Source organism: Botryllus schlosseri, chromosome 7, assembly GCF_051294905.1.
Source record: "Botryllus schlosseri isolate E-star chromosome 7, Bs_hap1, whole genome shotgun sequence".
Taxonomy (NCBI): Eukaryota; Metazoa; Chordata; class Ascidiacea; order Stolidobranchia; family Styelidae; genus Botryllus; species Botryllus schlosseri.
In genome coordinates this window covers 26,988,802-27,008,471 of record NC_137242.1, presented here as the reverse complement: position 1 = coordinate 27,008,471, position 19,670 = coordinate 26,988,802, and the positions used below count along the sequence as shown (strand labels likewise).

Genomic DNA, 19,670 nt, shown 5'->3' with positions numbered 1-19,670 from the left:
GCGGGTATGGAGAGCATTTTCTTTGCACACTGATAGCCGTTGCAATTCCACATTATACAATACATGTAGGACTGGTCGCTATTGTGCTAGATGGGCAAGTTTAGACGGATAATAATTACTATCTCTTCAAGTACCGGTATAAATTATTCGAAGCATAAAGCAACGACAATGCAGCCTATGCAAGTAGGTATCACATACCATAATTTAACGGAAAATAAATAACAGCTACAAAAGTAAGGTAATGTATTTGCTCCGCATTACGTATTGGCCGTCGCTACTATACAACAACTACTATACCTACAAGACTGTTGTATTCCGAAATCGATAGCGCGTTTCACTGTGCTGCGATTGTCCAATTGTTTGCGAATAGTGCATGAGGCAAATTCGTTTGTGCCTCACCTGGCTATTGTTTCTCTGCGATGGCATTGTTTGTAATAAAGTCGAATGTCACCTTCCTTGGCGATTTTAAGGGGGTTCCGGTGGTCTGACACTGTTAATATTTGGATTTTCGGAATCAGTGTGACGATAGCATTTGATTGATACCAGTTGTTATGAATTCCGAGCTATTTATGATGAATTGCATTGTAGCAGGTGAGGCACGACCCGCCCATGCCTCACCTGCGCCGCAACTCTCCTTTCGCGCTGTATATTTTTGAATAATAATTATGCAACTTGATGATGTTGTGTGAAAAAATGTTCAAATTGGTTATTTATGAACATTGAACAGCGATGTAAAATATCAATAATCATGGACTCGTGGAGGGTTTTCACAATTTTCACTTATTCGCCCTGACGACAGGTGAGGCACTGCCGCACCTGCCTCATTGGACCGCACGTCACTGAGTACTCTGTAGCATTTTACCGAAAATGATAAATTAGAGACCTTGGAAAGATTTCACAAATATGATTAGAATTATATTAACAGCATTTGGCTCTAATAATAATCTAATTACATAACTAGATATATCTAGCTTTCCATGTCTGAACGTGAACGTGAATACTTATACCGAATCACCAAATAACAACAACTTAATCGATTCCCTGTATACGTTGCGGGTAGTGTGTTGTCGTGTAGATGAGCCTTGAGGCATGGGAAACTTACTGTAAACAACTAATTTTCGAAAGTCGGTCTCCCAACAACTCGTCTCGTGTTCTCGCCAGTGCGTATTGGAGCGTCACCGCGGTATTTAAAATCCGAACGCATACATTTCTCTCGCGTGACTACGACCTGACTTCACGTGAGTCAAAGATAAGACCCGTGTCTTTCAGTTTGCCAGCAGTAGCTGGTGATTTAGTATGAAATGGTCGGTTAGGAACCTTTGCAAGCGTGGCTGCGTACTAATCGTGGCCGTGACTGTAGTATCATATTATATCATAACGTTGAAATCGAGGAAGACTTACGTCGAGTTCAAAAGGGATTTACTATCGCCTGAAGAGCTCGAGGAAATCCACTCAACGTGGTCGTGGACTACTTTCGACACGGAAAAGGCATCCCTTGAGAACAAGGTAAGTTTAGTATAAAGTTACATCTGTCATCATCGCCTGTGGATGGAATTATACATCACAGTATTGAGAAATTAAACCTGCCTTGTAAACGAATGTGTTGGTAATCCAACCATTCGTGATACCGATACACCGCGATGAAATTATATTGATAAACTGATACTGATAATGCTACATTCGTCGGTACGGTTGTCCGCATAACTTATACACATTACTAAAAGCTTGTGAATTCATAGATATATTAGTCCCTTTTGGTCGTAGTGGTGTTTTCGCATTGGGCATATTCAGCCGTGTCCTGATCACAAGTGATCGTTATGATTTGTGCGCAAATGTAACCATGTGCATAGTTCGACAACTATGGTAAATTTTCAGTATATTCAGTATTCACGTTAGATTAGAATTAGAATTATAGCTAGATATTTATCCCTGCTTAGACTGAAATTAGAATTACTGAATTCGCAAAAACTCGTAACTTCACTGAAATCTCGGATTGGGAAGCAATACAACAAAACTTAAGTTCACTTCATATCAAACAAAAGTTCATTCTCGTAAGCATGAGAATTGAAAATGTCTGCACACCGAGCAATGCTCGTTTCACACAATACAGTTCTCCTGTAGCATTTTCAGGAAAGCCAGAAATTAAATTAAAATTGTAATTAGAGCATAGAAACATTGCACAAATTTGATTAGCTGCATATCGCTCTGATTAGTCGAATCCACGGATTTCTAGCCGGTGGGCAATGACCCACTGGTGGGCCACAGGAGCATTTTAAGGTGGGCCGCAGAGCTATTTGGAACATTGTGGAGTTGGTGAAAGTTCAGTTCTATTTGTCGTAATATTCCCGCAATACATATATTCGTATTATCGAATTAGGTTGCAATCTAGGATTTCTCAGTTGACTCCGATATATATATGAGGCGTATTGACACGCGTGGCGTCACAATGATCAAGTCGGTAATGAGAGGGTGATGACGAAGGTAATGCAGCAGAAACGAAGTATTCCGCCAGCGTTACAAGCCATGTGCCTTTCGAAAGAGTATCCAGCAAAGTCGGACTAAAATGTATTGGATGTATAGGTAATACGGTACTGCGGTATACGCCATAATAATGAAGCATAAAATAACGCTAATGGCAATTAATGATGATAAAATATTATTGACTTCCGATGAAAATATACCGCACTACCACAACGAATTACAAATTTACCGGCAGCATTAATCTCCATTCCAAGTATTTCTACAATAATGTAAGAGCCGCATGAATTGATTGTATCACCGGAATGAATGTTCTGGCATAGCAACCTCAGTAGTCACAAACCACGAAGCATGCACACTGCATTGCACAGCTTGGAATCAAAACCATTTTTCCACTTCTCCTCCGTATCCCATTTACCAAAATCTCGTTTGGAATAGTTTGAAGCTGCCCCGTTTCGCTATCACAACTCTATGCTTCCCACCATATTGGACCTAAAACCCAGGTAATGCGGACGGGGTCAGAGGATTCAGGTATTAAATTGGTGTGCTCCGCGACTTGATAGTTGATAGGTACATCGTACGGTCATTATAAAACTAGCGAATTGCAATCAAATTGTATTGGATTGTAGTATGCAGTTATGCACTATGCAATGCAACCTCATGCAACCATGAACTACCTCATTCTTTCGACATGCGATATGAATGAAGAGTCGGTTCCGAAACTGCTGATAAATCTATCACTATCAAATTACATTTTGCAATAATATATCGCCATGTATCAAAGTATAACAAAGCCAGGTAAAGTCAATATGAAAGCCATCCGTTCCAATTTATTTTCGTCCCAGTTTGCTGGCAATTGTCAGAAGCATGATAACTTGCAACTATATTACCAGTTTAGTATATTGAGCTGAATCAAAACTCAAGAAGTGGGCCACAGAACCTTTTCACACCGTAGAATGGACCGCGATCGAACAAAGGTTGAAATCCTTGGTCAGGTTTAGTTAGTTTCTTAGGTCTGATCATATTGTGGTTGTGTGTTGTGGTAGCCGAATCACGCTTGTATATTTTCATCTGTCTAGTAACGCATGACATGAGTTATCATCTTTACACAAACGCAAATCAATCATACGGCGGTGTATTGAGATTTGAGAATCACGTAGGCAGATATCATTATGTCTGGGACGTCTGCCATGAGTTGGCAAGCTCGTAAACAACATGGTTAAACTGTGCATAAATAAGTCAGCATCTCAACGTACCATAATGGCAATGATATTATAAGCATATAATTGATCATTTTCGGCTGGCACTCGTCAGGGCTAATCGTCAGTTATTAGTAGAGAATTGAAAAGAACGGTGTATAAGTGTATGTATATCAACAATCGTCTATTAGCATTGCACGCTTACGAAGCGCTACCACTATCCGACATCAGGCGAATTAATTTACTACCAAGTACGCGGCAGGGGCCCGAGGCACAAACATGCCTATAAGTTGAAGCGTATACGAGCTTGGATATTTCAAGAGCTTCTTGGAGGTACAGAACTTCCATATACAATTGTAGAGTATATTGATATGGAAATAAACCCCCGAATATTTTCGGCTAACACTCTTCCATACTAGTTGCTGACGATTACCTCTGACGAGAGTCAGCCGAAAATATTCGGGTTCATTTCAATATGAATATACTATTCAATTGAACTTGGATATGTATGAACTCGGCATAAACTGCCAAATAAGATTATAAATAAGCGGCGTGCAGCGTAATAGTTCACTCATTTCTAATTTCCAGGGATTACGCGCGATACACAAGCCATTCAGAACTACAGTGTACGATCTACTTGATTTTCAAAATGCGCAACTAAAACTAGATTTAGCCTACTCACTTGCAACTATTGAACTGTTGACATTTTAAAATCCGCATTTAACTCACTAAAACACAACTTACTAGATTCAATTCAAATGAGCAAAGACGTATTGAAGATAGAATCGGCATTTCAGATGGACGGGATTTCGAGTTTGAGATGGGAGGTCGCGAACCCCAACACAACATCCACCCAGGGCTATGCCACTTTTAGTAGCTATGACTCTGTGATAGTAACGGCCGCAAGAACATCACCCAATAGAACACCGGTATCACGATTCAGGCCAAACGAAGACGCGTGTATTCTAGTTGTTCAGAAACTGTGCAAACTGTTCAGGTAGAACCAGAACTATAACTAGTCACTTTTCAAAATCCGCAACTATAAGTTGAACTACTCAAAAAACAGTAGTTGCTGACAGTCAGCTAACTGAACTGGTAGTTTGTGCGTTGTACAAAGTCTATTTGATATGCACCCAGTCTAGTTGTTCGGAAACTAATATCTTAAAATGTGCCACGAGAACGAGAACTACTCACAAATCCATGCAGTAGTTACATGACCGTCGTCGAACTACGTTGGTAGTTTGTACAAGTCTTGATATGCACATTATTGTTCATTAAAATTGCGTGGGGATGACGATCTGTAGCGATAGTTCACAACATATTAGAGCAATTCTAATAAGTGAACATGGTATTTTGAATTAGTAACTGTGTCGTGTAGATAAAGAAGTATAGTAGTCTCAAAACTATGCAATTCAAGGAAAATAGTGGTAACGCAATAGATTACTAGGGTTTGGATCCGTGTTAGGGTTAGGGCTGGGCAAAATCCAGTACCTGAGTGATTCGATTCTAAATTATGTATTATGCTTCGAATCGAGTCGATTATTCGAGTATCGCTCATAATGACGTCATAACAGAATGTAATATGTCAAATTTCAATTATGTACCTTTTATGCTATCACAAAGAATATAATGCCTGTTCTACATCACATTCAAGATAACTTGGTATTTTTTCGACCATTCCGATTTCATTGCACTTTGTGACAATGTTGTGGGATGATCATGACTTCGGATATCTGATATTTCGAGTAACGTTTGTGGCCTTGTTCTATGTTTCGTATGCTACGATTTGGCCAGTAAAGGCTTCAAGGCTTCAACAGTGGAAAATAGTATCGAATATAATTCTCGTTGATAAATTAACTTTCAGTGGCGAGGAGCAAATGATTTCACTACTCGAAAAATTCGTATTTTACCACTCGACTCGAATCATTAAATCAATACTGGATGCAGATTAGAGTACTCGAATCATTGTGCCCAGCCCTATTTAGGGTTAGAGCTGTAACGCCTTACAATTTAGTAGCGAAGTCAGCAAATATAACACTCAGTTTACCATTTACTACGCACTGCAAACTATATAAATAAAGAGCATTGTCCTGTACAGTTCTTTGTTTGATTTTCGTCTGAACGGCAACATATTCCTCAGAAAGTTCTATAGCAACGAAAAGATATCTTGCATTTCCCAACTAGATACACCCAATCTTATTCATCGGCGGGTACCTGTGATTGTAAGCTGCTAAAGCTACTTATAGAAACATGCCGCCGCTCTCTATGCGGATCAATTGTTCTTAACAGAGTGTCTAATGTACAAAAACTATTAAAGTATGATTTTCACACAAAAGGAATAATTATAACAAATAGTGAGACTTTTGCTATTTCCTTTCAGGTACAATACTCTTACCGAAGAAAGTGCGTATTCACACCCAACAGTTGGTACACGACAACAGAACCTAACTCAGAATTCTATTGGGGGGTTATAAATTCTACACGCCTACCCTACGTTCGCCCTTACATACAAGCATCCTTTGGATTACAATGTTGTGCTTGATACATAACGTGGTGTCAGTCTGAGATAGGTACTGGATCTGTACCACGTATATCACGGGTGCATGGTACACGGGTGCGGGACGTATCATCACGAATCATACATATGAGTAGAGTGTGTGCCTTAACCTCCAGCAAATCCTTGGATTCATGTGATCCCCGGTTAATAATCACTCATATACCTACGTACAATCGTACATAGATACTTATGACCGCGATTTCCTCAAGGATGGCCAATACTATACGGAGAAGGAATTTATATCATGGATACAAAGGCCTACGTATCCAGGCGAATATCCCGGCAAGTACGGGGATCCGTATGTTATGAAAAATATGACCTCTGAGGAACAGCGACGTCTCGACGAAGGATGGAAGAAATACGAGTTTAACGAACTGGTGTGCTCGAAAATTCCTTTGCACCGATCCATACGAGACGACAGAGAGGAATCGTGAGTGTTATACTTGAATCGCAACTAGGACTGGGCAAAATAGAGTATCTGGCCTGGGGTTAACTCGAGTATTCATATAGCACCCATTATAGATGATTTGTTATTTTATCAACCATATCTATTTCATTGCTCTTGTGACAATGCTGTGTGTTGATCACGACTACCTAGATATGTCATTTCCACTAACATACGCCTCTCTGTTGCGAGATAGCGTAGTGGTATAATCCACTGCTACAACACCAATGGGTTGCGGGCTCGAGTCCGACCGAGGTTGACTCCAGAATTCCTACCCAAAGGTTGGGGGGTTTACCTAGGCTCCCCCTCGCCGTATCATCCGTGTAAGCGATGTCTCATAAAAAGCCTAGAAATGGGCCGTGCTACAATTCGGCAGCTACGTTATAGAAATGAAGAAAATTGGCATGGTGTAAATGACCTTAATAGCGTACAAACACCATGAATACCACAAACAAATAAACCTATCGAAATTACGAGGCTTTCCGGATGGGAAAGAATCTAAACTAACTAGATTTCCCGGTGATAATGCAACTCTTTTCTGGATATGGACGTGTACTTTCAGTATTCGAATAAATCTTCCCATATTACTTGATTTGAATAATGACAAATAAGACTCGATTCGGATTATCAAGTAGTCTACTCGAATCATTGTGCACAGCCGTAGTCACAATCTAGGTCACTAACAGAACGCACTCTGAAAGGTCATTCCGTTGATATGTAAAATGAAATTCCAAATTTCATTCGGTCGGATATCGAACGCATATCAGCAATGTCGCGATTGTACACTATGAGCCACGTCCCAAAGGTTGGGAACCGCTGCCGTATAGTCTTCTTCGGATTGCGATTAACATCAATCAATCAATCAAATAATTATTAGCAATTTCATCATTTTGATACACCACAATACTGCGATTCAATATAAAGATAGGAAGGTGACGAAGCGACTTGGAGTAGTCTTTGAATATCATACTTCGTCAAGACTTCAGATAGTGATATTCAGAAACAGCGACTTATGCGATCCATTGATAGGTGCAAGACGCGAAGATGGAAGAAACCTCTAGGGAAGGCGTCCGTCATTATCATCTTTTATAACGAAGCCTGGTGCACCTTGATGAGGACGATATTCAGCGTGTTGGAGACTTCTCCCAAAATCCTACTCAAAGAGATCATACTGATAGATGACGTTAGCACTTATGGTACGTAAAATAGACCATGTAGCCAGCAGAACATGTTGGTTCAAGTCAGGGTTGTAACAATTCGAGTCGTAAGTTTTTGTTGATACGACTTGACCAGACTCAAGTCAATTCGTGTTTTGACTCGAGTTGTACTCGGGTCATTGCGCATGACTCGACGCATTCTATATATGACTTGTGTTTCACGATCGATCATTGAAATATAGGATCACAAAGTCTCTTTTAGCAGTTTAAATAAACATGTGGAGAGTCAGAAAATTGAGTATATCATGAATCCGAGGCCTCGATACACCCCCAATAGTTTTCCAGAAGTGAGTTGAACCCGACTTCGACTCGATGCTGAACAGTAAACAATATCACTTGAACTCGGATTAGAGTCTTAACACTATGACTCATACTAGGCCCGACTTGGACTTAGTCTTGAATCAGTGTTGCATTGAAAATGACTCGACTAAACTTGAGTCATTAAATTGACTTGTGACTTGGAACCTTGTGACTTGGCCACAGCCCTGGTTAAAGTCGGCGCTGAGGTTGGTAAATAAGTTTTTAATGACCGTTATTGGAAGTACACATGATAATACAGTGCTAATTCTGTGTTACATTGAGCCACTTATGTAGCAGTTTGACAGAATAAGCAGAGTAAAGTCGCTCCATCAATATAGTCTATCTAACTATACAAATGTTCTGAAGTGTTAGGAAGATATTGTTTGGCAATTGTTTCTCTGCCTCTCGTAAAACATTGATGACGCTTACTAATAGCTGTTAACCTATTTTCTGAAAGAGTAGAATGAACATTCGTACTGCTTGTAGTAGGTAATTGTACACCGTAATTGCTGTCTAGGAACAGAATCATACGGGTAAATATTACGTAGAGGTAGAATCAACCGACATTGTAGAATTAGACTATAGTTGACTACGGACCGAATCATGTTCACGCGAATGAACTGTGATTTGAGTTACATGAACTGGACCTTATTTTTATTGCATATATCCAAAATTCACAATTTAATTTAATTTCCAGGTTTTTGCAAATTCAATAATACCGATTGTAATCTAATTAAAAAGAAACGATGTAACTTTTCAGAATCGTAATCTAATTTGGCTAAGCTGCAAATTTTTTAATTAACCAACCATGCCTCGAAAATGTGCCCCACAAAATTACTAATGCCACGCATTTTGCGCGTACAGATGACCTCAAATCTCCTCTGGACGAATTCGTGAAAAATCTGAAGATCGTGCGATTGATCAGATTCAAGGAACGGTCCGGAATCGCACCCGCGCGCATGGCCGGAGCCAAAGCTAGCACCGGAGACGTACTCGTGTTTCTAGATGCTCACTGTAAGTATCCTGATTCGTGATCCTGCTCGTACCCTCTGTCTCAAACTGGATCCTTGCGATATATTCTGATAGGTGAATGTACCAAAGGTTGGTTAGAGCCGCTGATGGAGCGGATAGCCGAAGAACCGAAGGCGCTTATATCTCCTGTGATCGAGGATATGCCGTACGATACCTTCAGTATGAAAATCCGTAAAACAATGTAGGTACCAGTACAATTAAAAGCTTAATGCCCCCGGAATGTTGATGTCGCAATATCAATTGATTCCCACGCAGGCTTAAGTAGGCCTTGGTTATGTTTATATTTATCTTAATGCCCATTGTCACATGTAAGTTTAGCTCATCTTATTTTAAACAGAAATAAGCGCACTGCCCAATATTTCAACCTGAGTTAAATGACGAAATAACGTAACAATCGGACCGTGACTCTATTTCATTAATATCAGCTGCATCCTTTCCTACCCGACTTTGTTGTCTGGCAATTAATTCCGAGTATTGTTCGAAACGCGTGTTTGCGGGCGGGCATCGAAACGTGTCGACGTTGGCAGTTACCAATTTCCCTTTCGTACTTGAAATTGCAATTCTATTCTATAGAACGACTCAGCAACCTTAAATGCGGTGCGGTAAAATATATAAATCAATATATTTCGATCGATTATGGCATTGCAATTAGCAAGAGATAGTGTTTGCGTTACAAATTATCGAATTTCACTCAACTGAAATTCATCTGAACAAGAATGGGTCTATAAGGTACTACTATAGATAAATAGACAGTGGTAATTACGGCGCTTATCACGTCGAGGCGCTATTTACGCCATGGCCAGAGATAAGATAACACTGGATGACATTCGTAATATGTCACGTAAATAACCTAATACACAGTACGCATGTGCTCATAAAGAGTATGTATAGGTTTTAAAAACTTCTTACCGCCTATCAAACATATTCAACCATCGCATCAAGAGGAATTTAACGCAAAAAAAACAGACAGTACGGAACCGAACAACCAAAGATGTCTACATCCAACATCCAGTTATCATGGATAGGTCCTATTCCCACCCACTTTGAAAAACAAATGATTTTTGCGGTCAAAGTGTTACTACACAGGGAATATCAACGTGATTTTTACGACAATCCAACTGCAGAACTGCTCCCTGCAAAACGTAAAGACGTTCTTCCTTCTTATCAAAGTAATGTGGTATGTGGTCTATGAATATAAGTGCCACAGTGATTGTTGCTACGTGGGAAAAACGACACCACGTTTGCAGGACCGCATAAGACAGCATGCCCCAGGATTTATTACAACACGCGTTTCACGCTAGGAGAAAAGCTCACCCTTGACTTATTCCCTGAAGCCTGATCCAGAACAGGCAAATGCAATGAATTCTGCCATTGGCAAACATTTGTTGGATATTCTGTTTATCGAAGCGACAGATTTCGCGTCGTCGGAAGAGGCCGTTAACACTTTATTTATGGCCATTGGAGTCGACCTAGTCTTTCCCAATGGAAGGAGTTCATGTACCGCCCAATATAGTACATTGAGTTTGAGCTCTCTCTTCGCCGATGGCGATAGCATTCTTGATATACAATATTCATTCCAATTCTCTACTAGTGGTTGACGATTACCCCTGACGAGTGTCGGCTGAAAATATATGGGTTTCTATTAATATGAAGAATATACTATTCAATTGTCTATATCCAAGAAGCTCTTCAACTACATGTTACAATATTTGTGGATCGGTAAATTCGCCTCTGCATGATGTCGGAAGCACTCTGTAATGATGGTTTTTATGCAATTCGTCAGATAGAGCTCTATGGTTCCATCTAGGGTTGCATTTAAAGCAAAAATCAATTGAAAACAAACAGGTTTAAAACAAGGCCTAAATTTAAAACATGTTTTTTTAAAGATATGACGTCACGAATATTCAATTGTGACGTCATCATGGATTGACATTGACAAGTGAAAATATAGGTAAATACAGCTCTATTGACGAAATATCTGTACTATAACTGTTGTACCGACTATTTTGAGGGTTCCAACTTCCAACCAACCCATATCAATATACGTCGGCTAAATCGGGTGTTAATTGTCCGTAGGCTCATACAACATGTTTTCGGGAAGTATTTACACAATTATGGCATAATTTGACAACTTAAAAAAAACACCGTTTGTTTTAAATTCAACCCTAGTTTCATCACTACTGCATACTTAGCATAGTTGTGAGTCGCTGCATCCGATCTTGTTCGGATGGTAATTTAGTCTGCAATGGATTGACTAAAGTGTCCGCAATTGCTCGTGTTCGCTGTGAATCGCAATTCACACGACCCGAGTACATGAATAGTAATCATTCTCCACGTGGATAATTAGCGAAGTGCCCCCAAGACAGTGATTATATCCATCTGTAAATGCGATTGTGATTACTTGATAGTCTTCCACGCTCATTAACACCACTGTAAAACAGCTATTATTTCCCTCTTCACGACAGAGACGTGCCAATAGGGGTCACGAACTGGGATCTCGGCTTCGGATGGGGTGGTCAGCGGAACCGACCGGTAGACGAACCCACGGACGCCGTAATCAAATCCCCGGTGGTCGTAGGAGTGTCTGCTATTAAGAAGTCGTACTTTTTCGAACTCGGAGGATTTGACGAGGAACTCAAGTTTTGGGGGGCGGAACAGTTGGAGATTTCATTCAAGGTATGATATGTTCGGTCCCGTTATAATGCGCACTGCTTGGTGAGGTATTTTGAACTCAAACTTATGCCTAAACATCGGTTCAAGAGGCAGTTCTTTACCCGTGGTAGAGACATATCTTGCTTCAAGTTTACACGACTCTACGATGCTGTTTGAAGGAATTATTCTGAGATCCGTTGCTATCCGTCGTTTATACGTATGCATCAATTCTTATGGAGATGTATCACTGGGATGTAGTGACTTCTGTCTAGGCGCACCAAATTTTTGGGATTTCTACGGGTGGCCATTGTATATGTCTCCAAAAGCATTAGTATATGTGGCTCAATTTCTTCCTTTGAACGGTGCGTAAGCACAATTTGATACCTGACACTGTAGTTTACAATGACTTCAACACTAACTTCTTTTATCAGCTCTGAATTCACAGCATAGTCCATTTCTCATCTTTACCCAGGTATGGCTGTGCGGGGGCACTCTGGAGATTCATCCGTGCTCACACGTCGGTCATATGCACAGGCGCGGTTTCCAGTACAATGATTTTGGCGACGCTATCGCGCGCAATAACAAACGTGTGGTGGAAGTATGGATGGGCGACTACAAGGAACAGTTTTACCGCCGCGCGCCGAGAGCGAAATTTGTAAGATGATTCGCACGAGTGTATTAGTGCGGAGCATGGTCCGGGGCCAGATTGGATGTATGGCCGGATCGGAGCCGGATCAGTGCTTTTTTGATCCTGCTAGAATCTTTATTGATAAGTGTGACTTTTGTAACTAATAAATAACTACCAACCAACCAACCAACCAACCAACCAACCAACCAACCAACCAACTAACCACACGCAAGTAACCGCCAAGCCAGTGCGAGAATAAACGAGCCATATGTATAAATTCACGGAACCACCGTACCGTATAGAGCGGAGCATGGGCCGGAGACTAGAGAATTTGTCGATCCGCTCCGCACTAGAGGGTATGATAGGACTGTTCAAACGTGACTTATAAATAAATATACTGGCTACTCGATAAAATTGTTAGGTTGCCCAAAAACGTTGCACGCCAAATTTCACTCACTTCCAACCAGTAGATGCATTGCTGCGAAAGAATAAAATTTTTCCTTTTATTGAACAAAGATTAAAAAAATTTCTGCCGGATACCCAAAGAATTCTTCAGGTAATCTTAAAAAACGATGCTTACCAAATCTGCCTCAATTCCAACCCATAGAAGCTATGTTATTAAAGTTCACAGTTGAAAACTTTGGCTTTGAATAAAATTGTATGGGAAATTCGTTCATTATTATAGATCAATGGTTCCCACACTTTTTCGGCATGTGGCACCAGGGTTGTAATGACTCGAGTCATGACTCGACTCGAGTCAGACTCGAGTCACGATTTTTTTGTGACTCGACTTGACTCAAGTCATTTTCTTGAAATGGGAAAATGACTCGACTCGACTCGAGTCAATATTTGGATTGACTCGACTTGTACTCGAGTCATTACGCATGACTCGACTCAAGTCATTGACTCGGCTCATTTTATATGACTTGAAGGTGAAGAAATTTGCGAACCACAATGGTTAGATCAACGCATGTGACGAATTCGGTCGACATCGCTATTTGTCACCACTGCTTTCGTTGCACTCGTCTGATATCAGATATGCCGCCGTGAAAACAAAAGACAATGGTACATAGTAGCAAAGAGCAATGCATTGTACAAAATCATCCAGTGATGAAGAGGTAATAAATCCTCCGCCATCAAAGTACTCAATAATTTTAAATTATACAAGCAAACAATCAAAGCAAAGTCCAATTAGAGCCAATGAAATGACTCAGATGGTCAAGTAGCCTACTTGGAAGAGACTGATAAGATCATATGTAGATCTGAAGGCGATGATTCTTTGCATTTTTTGGCGACTAGAATGGATGAGTATCTAATGCTCTTCAGTGTGGTTTAAAATTCCTGCATCTAATGCACCAGTGGAACGCGTATCCAGTGGATGTGGATTATTCATAAGGCCACCCCGCCTCAACATATATGAGAATCTCCTTTCCACTTTAGTATTTTTCAAGTGTAACTCATTGATTTTATCTGCTGTCTATCAAAACACACAATACCCTCCGTCCATTTGACGTTTTGTTAGGTATGTGCATTGTGCACGTCAGTAATAATGAATGGCTAATGTTGTGTGATGTTTGTACAATAGGGCCGATCAAAAATAACTTTTTTTTTTTATTATACTGGGTGGCTACTTGATAAAATTGTTACGTTGCATAAAAAGAAAACTGAATCTGGCGTGATTTCAAAAAGTGGAATCAATGATATGAGAGGAGAAAATTTTGGATTTGGAAATACATGGAGTATTTTTAGTGAGAAATGATTTCATACAATATAATTACATAATAGTTGTAAGTCGACTATTTTTTCATATCCAAAATATTCCACTCTAATAACTTCGCTTCTTCCAGTTGGAATTGAGCCAAATTTGATATGAATCATATTTTTACACAATCTAACAATATCATGAGGAAGCCGGTAAAATCCGAAAGTCTCTATTTGTAATTAATCCAAAATATTTTCTCTTAGCATTGCTTTTTACTGGTTGGAATTGAGCCAAATTTAAGTTCTTTTAGATCATCTAATAATTTTAAGAAGTAGCCTCCTTTTTGAGATTCTGTCCTCATTTTTGAGAATTTTTTTGGTAAATGTAGGGCAAATTCGACTAAGATAACAGTAAATCAGCACTAAAGTAACGCTCCGGCGACTTTTTCGTGAGCTGAGCAGGAAAGTTGACCTTTTTCTGGTCAACCACCTGATATAATGTGAAAGCAAAACTGTACCTCTACATAAACGTTTATCTGTTGATTCTTTACCAGCTTGTATCTAGCTAGACGTGAATTCGTAAGTTCTCTATCAGATAGTATGTAGACGTGAATTCGTTAATTCTCTATAAGCTATTTGTGAGCGGTCGTCGATGTGCTCGTAATAAAAACTGAATGCTTGTATTTGTGATATATCAGACTGACAAGACAGATATTTGATTTAAAGTTCTAAAATTAGTAAAGTTATCGTATTGGCGGCCTGTCTCGTCTATCTATAGCATCGGTAAATGAGGCCAGGAACTGTATGTTATCTGCCTAAATAAACATGTGTCAAGACTATGATAGGGACAAAATAAGCATGTTTGGCAAGCAAGGAGTTCGATATCACCCAAGCAGGATTGAAAACATATGTTGAACATGACTTCAATACTGTGACTTGGACTCGACTCGAGTCAAAACACTATGACTCGGACTTGACCCTTAAAACGGTGACTTGGACTCGGACTCGAGTCGGTGATAAATTGAAAATGACTCGACTCGACTCGAGTCAAAACCACAAAAGTCAGATTGACTCGTGACTCGGAACCATGTGACTTGGTTACAACCCTGTGTGGCACACTATAAAAATTATAAAATGCTCGCAGCACACTTACAAGAAACTTGCGATTGCGATGACCATGTTTGTTTATAAAACATATATTAGACTGAAACGATGCTTAATTGTTGACACACATACGCACGTCGTCGTTTTCAAGGCAGTGTCTCTCGGTTACGGCGTTTAATTTCAGCAAAAACGAAAAAAACACCAAGGTGCAAATTATAATAAAATGTTTGTTTACAGAACATCCAGAGAAGTTTTGTTGATGCGAGTTGAATTCCAGACAATGTTCCCACGATTTGAGGCACGATTCCTTGTTTATGAGTTGATATGAGACGAATCAACGTATTTTATCCAGACTCAACAGCCAAATTGTGATGTACACATTACTCTATTCATCGGCAATGTAATGATTGGTCTCATGGACATGGTCACATGTGCTTATTTATCAGCTGCTGAATGTTAGACCGCTTTTAATTTGCATCTTGTGTGTTTTCAAAAAATTCTAGAAAAACACACAGTTTGGGAATCACTGTTTTTAATTAATTAATTTAAAAAAATTGTTCACCGATTTTATTGGTTATTGATTGATTCTAGAGAAAGTTTGTGACTAGACTAATTAGAGAGTAATTCCAGTAAGCTAATTCTAATCTGATTGAACAGGTTTTGTTGTTTTTCTTTGTCATTTAATTTTCAAGTTTTTTCGGAAACCGTAATTCTAATCTAAATAGGAAATGAAACTGTGTAGTTTACTTCTAATTCTGATCTAATGTGAAAAGGCGGAAAGTTTTATATTTGCACAACTCTGAACACTATCGGTTCTGCAGATCGACGCCGGTGACTTGTCGAAACAAATCGCTCTACGAGACAATCTAAAATGCAAAGACTTTTCCTGGTTCCTCGAAAATCTTCACCCAGACATGTACGCGGTGCCGGACGACGATGTTGTCTACTGGGGACAGGTACGAAGCGAAGGCTGCTTTCGAAGTGTATTCAAAATATTTTGCGTGTTTTCTAATCTCGCACAGTGGGCGACTAGTAAAGATCGCTCGGCGGTATGCTTCGATTCGGGTTTTGACGTTTTCAAACCGATGATATTGTATCCATGCCACGGAAAAAGCGGGCATCAGGTATGTGATTTTATACGTGTTTCCCACCTGTTCACGTCCTCACATAATGTATTCTATGGCATATGACCCGTGCGACATTATCGCTTCGACTCACTATGACATCGGTATAGGCCAAACTCGGACAACTATAGAAAATTCTCAGCTTTCTCAAACTTGGATTAGAATGAGAATTATAGATACGCACACCTACGCAGTTTTATTTCCAAATTAGATCAGAACTACTGAATTCGCGAAAACTTGGCTATTGAATCAATTTCAGTGTAATCTAATCATAGTTGATCCTCACGAACACGAGCTTGGGTCGTTTGTCAATATGCAGTTTACCTGTAGCATGTTCAGGAAAACCAGAAACTAGATTACAATTAAATTAGAGCATATAGCAACATTTCAAAAATTAGATTAGAATTACATGACCGAAATTCCGTCCTAGTTAGTCCGATTTGACAACTGTAATTATCTAATTGTCCAAGGCTGGTATAGGCATCTTTAGCAAGCACTGCATGCGATATATATAATACGATTGATAAAACGTTGACGTGATAAGAAAAATTCATGTCGCGCGCGGTTTTTAAAAGTGAGATAACACGTAATTACTCTTCCTCTGTTCCACTATGGGCAATTACATCACTATCCGAGAAAACAGGAAAGTCTTTTTTTTCTGTTTGCTAATAATAATAATGTAATAGTATTCAAATATTATATAAAATATAAAGCATAGACAGAAACACTTCATGCTGTACAGAGCTTATTACTGTTCGGTATATACATTGGACTGAACCCGAATATTTTGGCTGGCACTCATCAGGGGTCAGGCGCTGAATCCCGCCCCGATTATTCGATATTTCATGCAGATGACGTCATTTTTGGTTATACGATTGTTGATATATCATGTTCTTTCCAATTATCCACCACTTGCTGACGATTACCCCCAATCGAAAATGTTCGGGTTCATTTCAATTGTACATTACAAGTTCCGTAAGTTCAAGAACTTCTTCAAGAATTTAGTATATGTTTTACTAATATGATCATAAACGAAATATATGTACACCCTAAGGATGATGTATTCCAAATTTCTGGCTACATTCCAGCTTCTGATGTACACGCGGCAGGGCGAACTGAGACTGAACGCCGAGCGCGAATGGTGCATGGTGCCTACGGGATCTAACGTGACTTTTGCTTCCTGCGTTTATCCGAAAGGCGAGGCTCCTGTCGAGCAGAGATGGCAGTACATAGAGGTGAGCCCGCGGAAGTATAGTTGTTTTTGTATTATTTCTCGATGTTTACGGTATTTCCTACTATAGCTGTGGTTTAGCGATGGATTGCCGCGACTCTAACTGATATTTTTACTCCATCTATGACTCTTGTACCCTATTTGATGGTTACCAATTGCATAAGCTTGAAAATTCGTTGAAGATATATTAGATCGCCACGCTTGCTGCCAGAGTTGGATAACTCGAAAATATTCATCTGTCCAAATTAGATTAGAAGTGGATTTACTAAATTTACTAAAACTTGGAAATTGTATTCAATTCTCAATTACAAACAAAGCTGACAAAAGTCAAGTACAGTTCGTATCAAATCAGAGTTCATTGTCGTCACCATGAAAATGGCAAATGTCTTTACGCCAAGCTTGGTTCGTTTCGCGCGATACACTTCTCCTGTAGCAATTTCAGAAAAAACTGAAATTAGTTTAGAATTGAAATCATAGCATTGAAACATTTCACAAATTAAAGTAGAATTAGATTACCGGTATTTCGGCCTATTTACTCTAATTAGCCGACTAGAATCACCTACCCCTACTCTGGTTACAGGTTCTTAACGCCAATAAATTGTCTGCGAAAATCCAGAATTTCCGCATTAGCAAATTGTTGAAGCTGCGTAAATCATTTGTAAAAGGATCTTTTTTATGTGCGTTTTCTATATTTTCGCCTCAATGTGGAAGCTCTGTGGCGTGGCAGTTGTCACCCTGCGTCTGTGATTTTCCCTGTCAAGTTTTCAGAATATCATATATCGTACCTATATGTCGTGTTGCGGATAGTGAGGAATGTCGCATATATACGTTGACGTATGATATACAATAATCTCTTGTTATTTCAGGTGTCCAATACACTGTCCACGCAAAGTGACATCGGACCGGTGAGTGCTTAACATTATACCAGACAACTACGGCTTTGTCTTTACCTAAGTTACGATCAAATTCGGAATTAATAGTCTGTGAACAACGTCCGACGGAACATAGCTTGAGAATTCCACTTTGTAATCCTGGAGCAGTCCCCCAAGTTGGGACCAGACCAGACCCTCTCGCATATCCAATACCTAGTCCGGACTTCGCCAGGTAGGTGACATCGACTCTGATCGAGCGACGATATTCTACGGGGCACGTGTTTGTGACGGTTTGTGACCTCTGCTCTACCTACAAGAAGCCCGTTTAAGACTATAGTTATATTATATTTGAATCTCTGAAGACTTCGTTAATTTTCGGCAGTGGTATTATAATAGCGGGTAGCAAGCAACAATCACATTTCTTTCAAAGAATCTGAACAATCAAAATCAAGTCAGCGATTTTTAAAATGTCTTCGTCTTTCTTCAATAGAGCCACGTCAAACGCGTCTAATTTCAAAAAGGCAGCATTAAATTATATCTTCAATATTTACGTTAGAGTTGCGTACATTTCTCGTAATCGCATATTCAAGTGTCTAAGTTTTGCCGGTCCGCAAGGTCAACAAGGTTGATAGCTCCGAATCTAACCCACAACGTATTTACAGAGAGGACAGATCCGACATAACAGCGGTCAGTGTCTGCAAAACATCGACAACTCGGCAGTGCAGCTGAAGCCTTGCAACGATGCGCAGTCGCAGATCTGGTACTACCGAAACATGCCCGAAGAGCCGGGTTACGAACCTTGACAATGAAATCATGATCCTACTTCAAGACTTACCACTAACACTTCCGCCGATATTGCAATGATCGGAATAATGTCTTCCATTACTGCCGCAGTCGATTCCCAGATTCCAAGCGACACTCCATCGCTCTAAATTCTGGAAATAGACTACCTTCTTGCGCTATCCAAGATAGTTTTATTTATTTGTACACAAACACGCAAACTGTTACGCGCATTGCTCATAAAACTGCTGTATCAAATATTTCATATGCAATATGAATGCTTTTCAGATTCGATGTCGCGTAGACTTGAGTAGCCTGCGTTGCTTTGAATAAGCATCATTCACTGACTT

The 19,670-nt window shown here is 39.8% G+C and overlaps 1 protein-coding gene across 1 annotated transcript; it reads left to right on the top strand.

The window, feature by feature from the left end:
- Positions 1–1,149: 1,149 nt before the first annotated feature.
- On the top strand, positions 1,150–19,670 carry LOC145443349 (polypeptide N-acetylgalactosaminyltransferase 13-like). Its single transcript, XM_080321328.1, has 12 exons — positions 1,150–1,506; positions 6,444–6,664; positions 7,709–7,875; positions 9,061–9,210; positions 9,283–9,409; positions 11,694–11,904; positions 12,353–12,535; positions 16,135–16,269; positions 16,336–16,437; positions 17,526–17,672; positions 18,535–18,573; positions 19,203–19,670. The coding sequence occupies exons 1-12, from the start codon at positions 1,297–1,299 to the stop codon at positions 19,341–19,343; spliced, it is 1,833 nt and encodes a 610-aa protein (XP_080177454.1). The 5' UTR covers positions 1,150–1,296; the 3' UTR covers positions 19,344–19,670.

What these genes read in the sequence shown, in the direction of transcription:
- LOC145443349 (XM_080321328.1), top strand. Translation starts at nt 1,297, where the DNA reads ATGAAATGGTCGGTTAGGAACCTTTGCAAGCGTGGCTGCGTACTAATC. An exon ending in CGAGACGACAGAGAGGAATC is followed by an intron (nt 6,665 to 7,708) that starts GTGAGTGTTATA and finishes ATCCATTGATAG; the next exon opens with GTGCAAGACGCGAAGATGGA. An exon ending in CGCAAAGTGACATCGGACCG is followed by an intron (nt 18,574 to 19,202) that starts GTGAGTGCTTAA and finishes ACGTATTTACAG; the next exon opens with AGAGGACAGATCCGACATAA.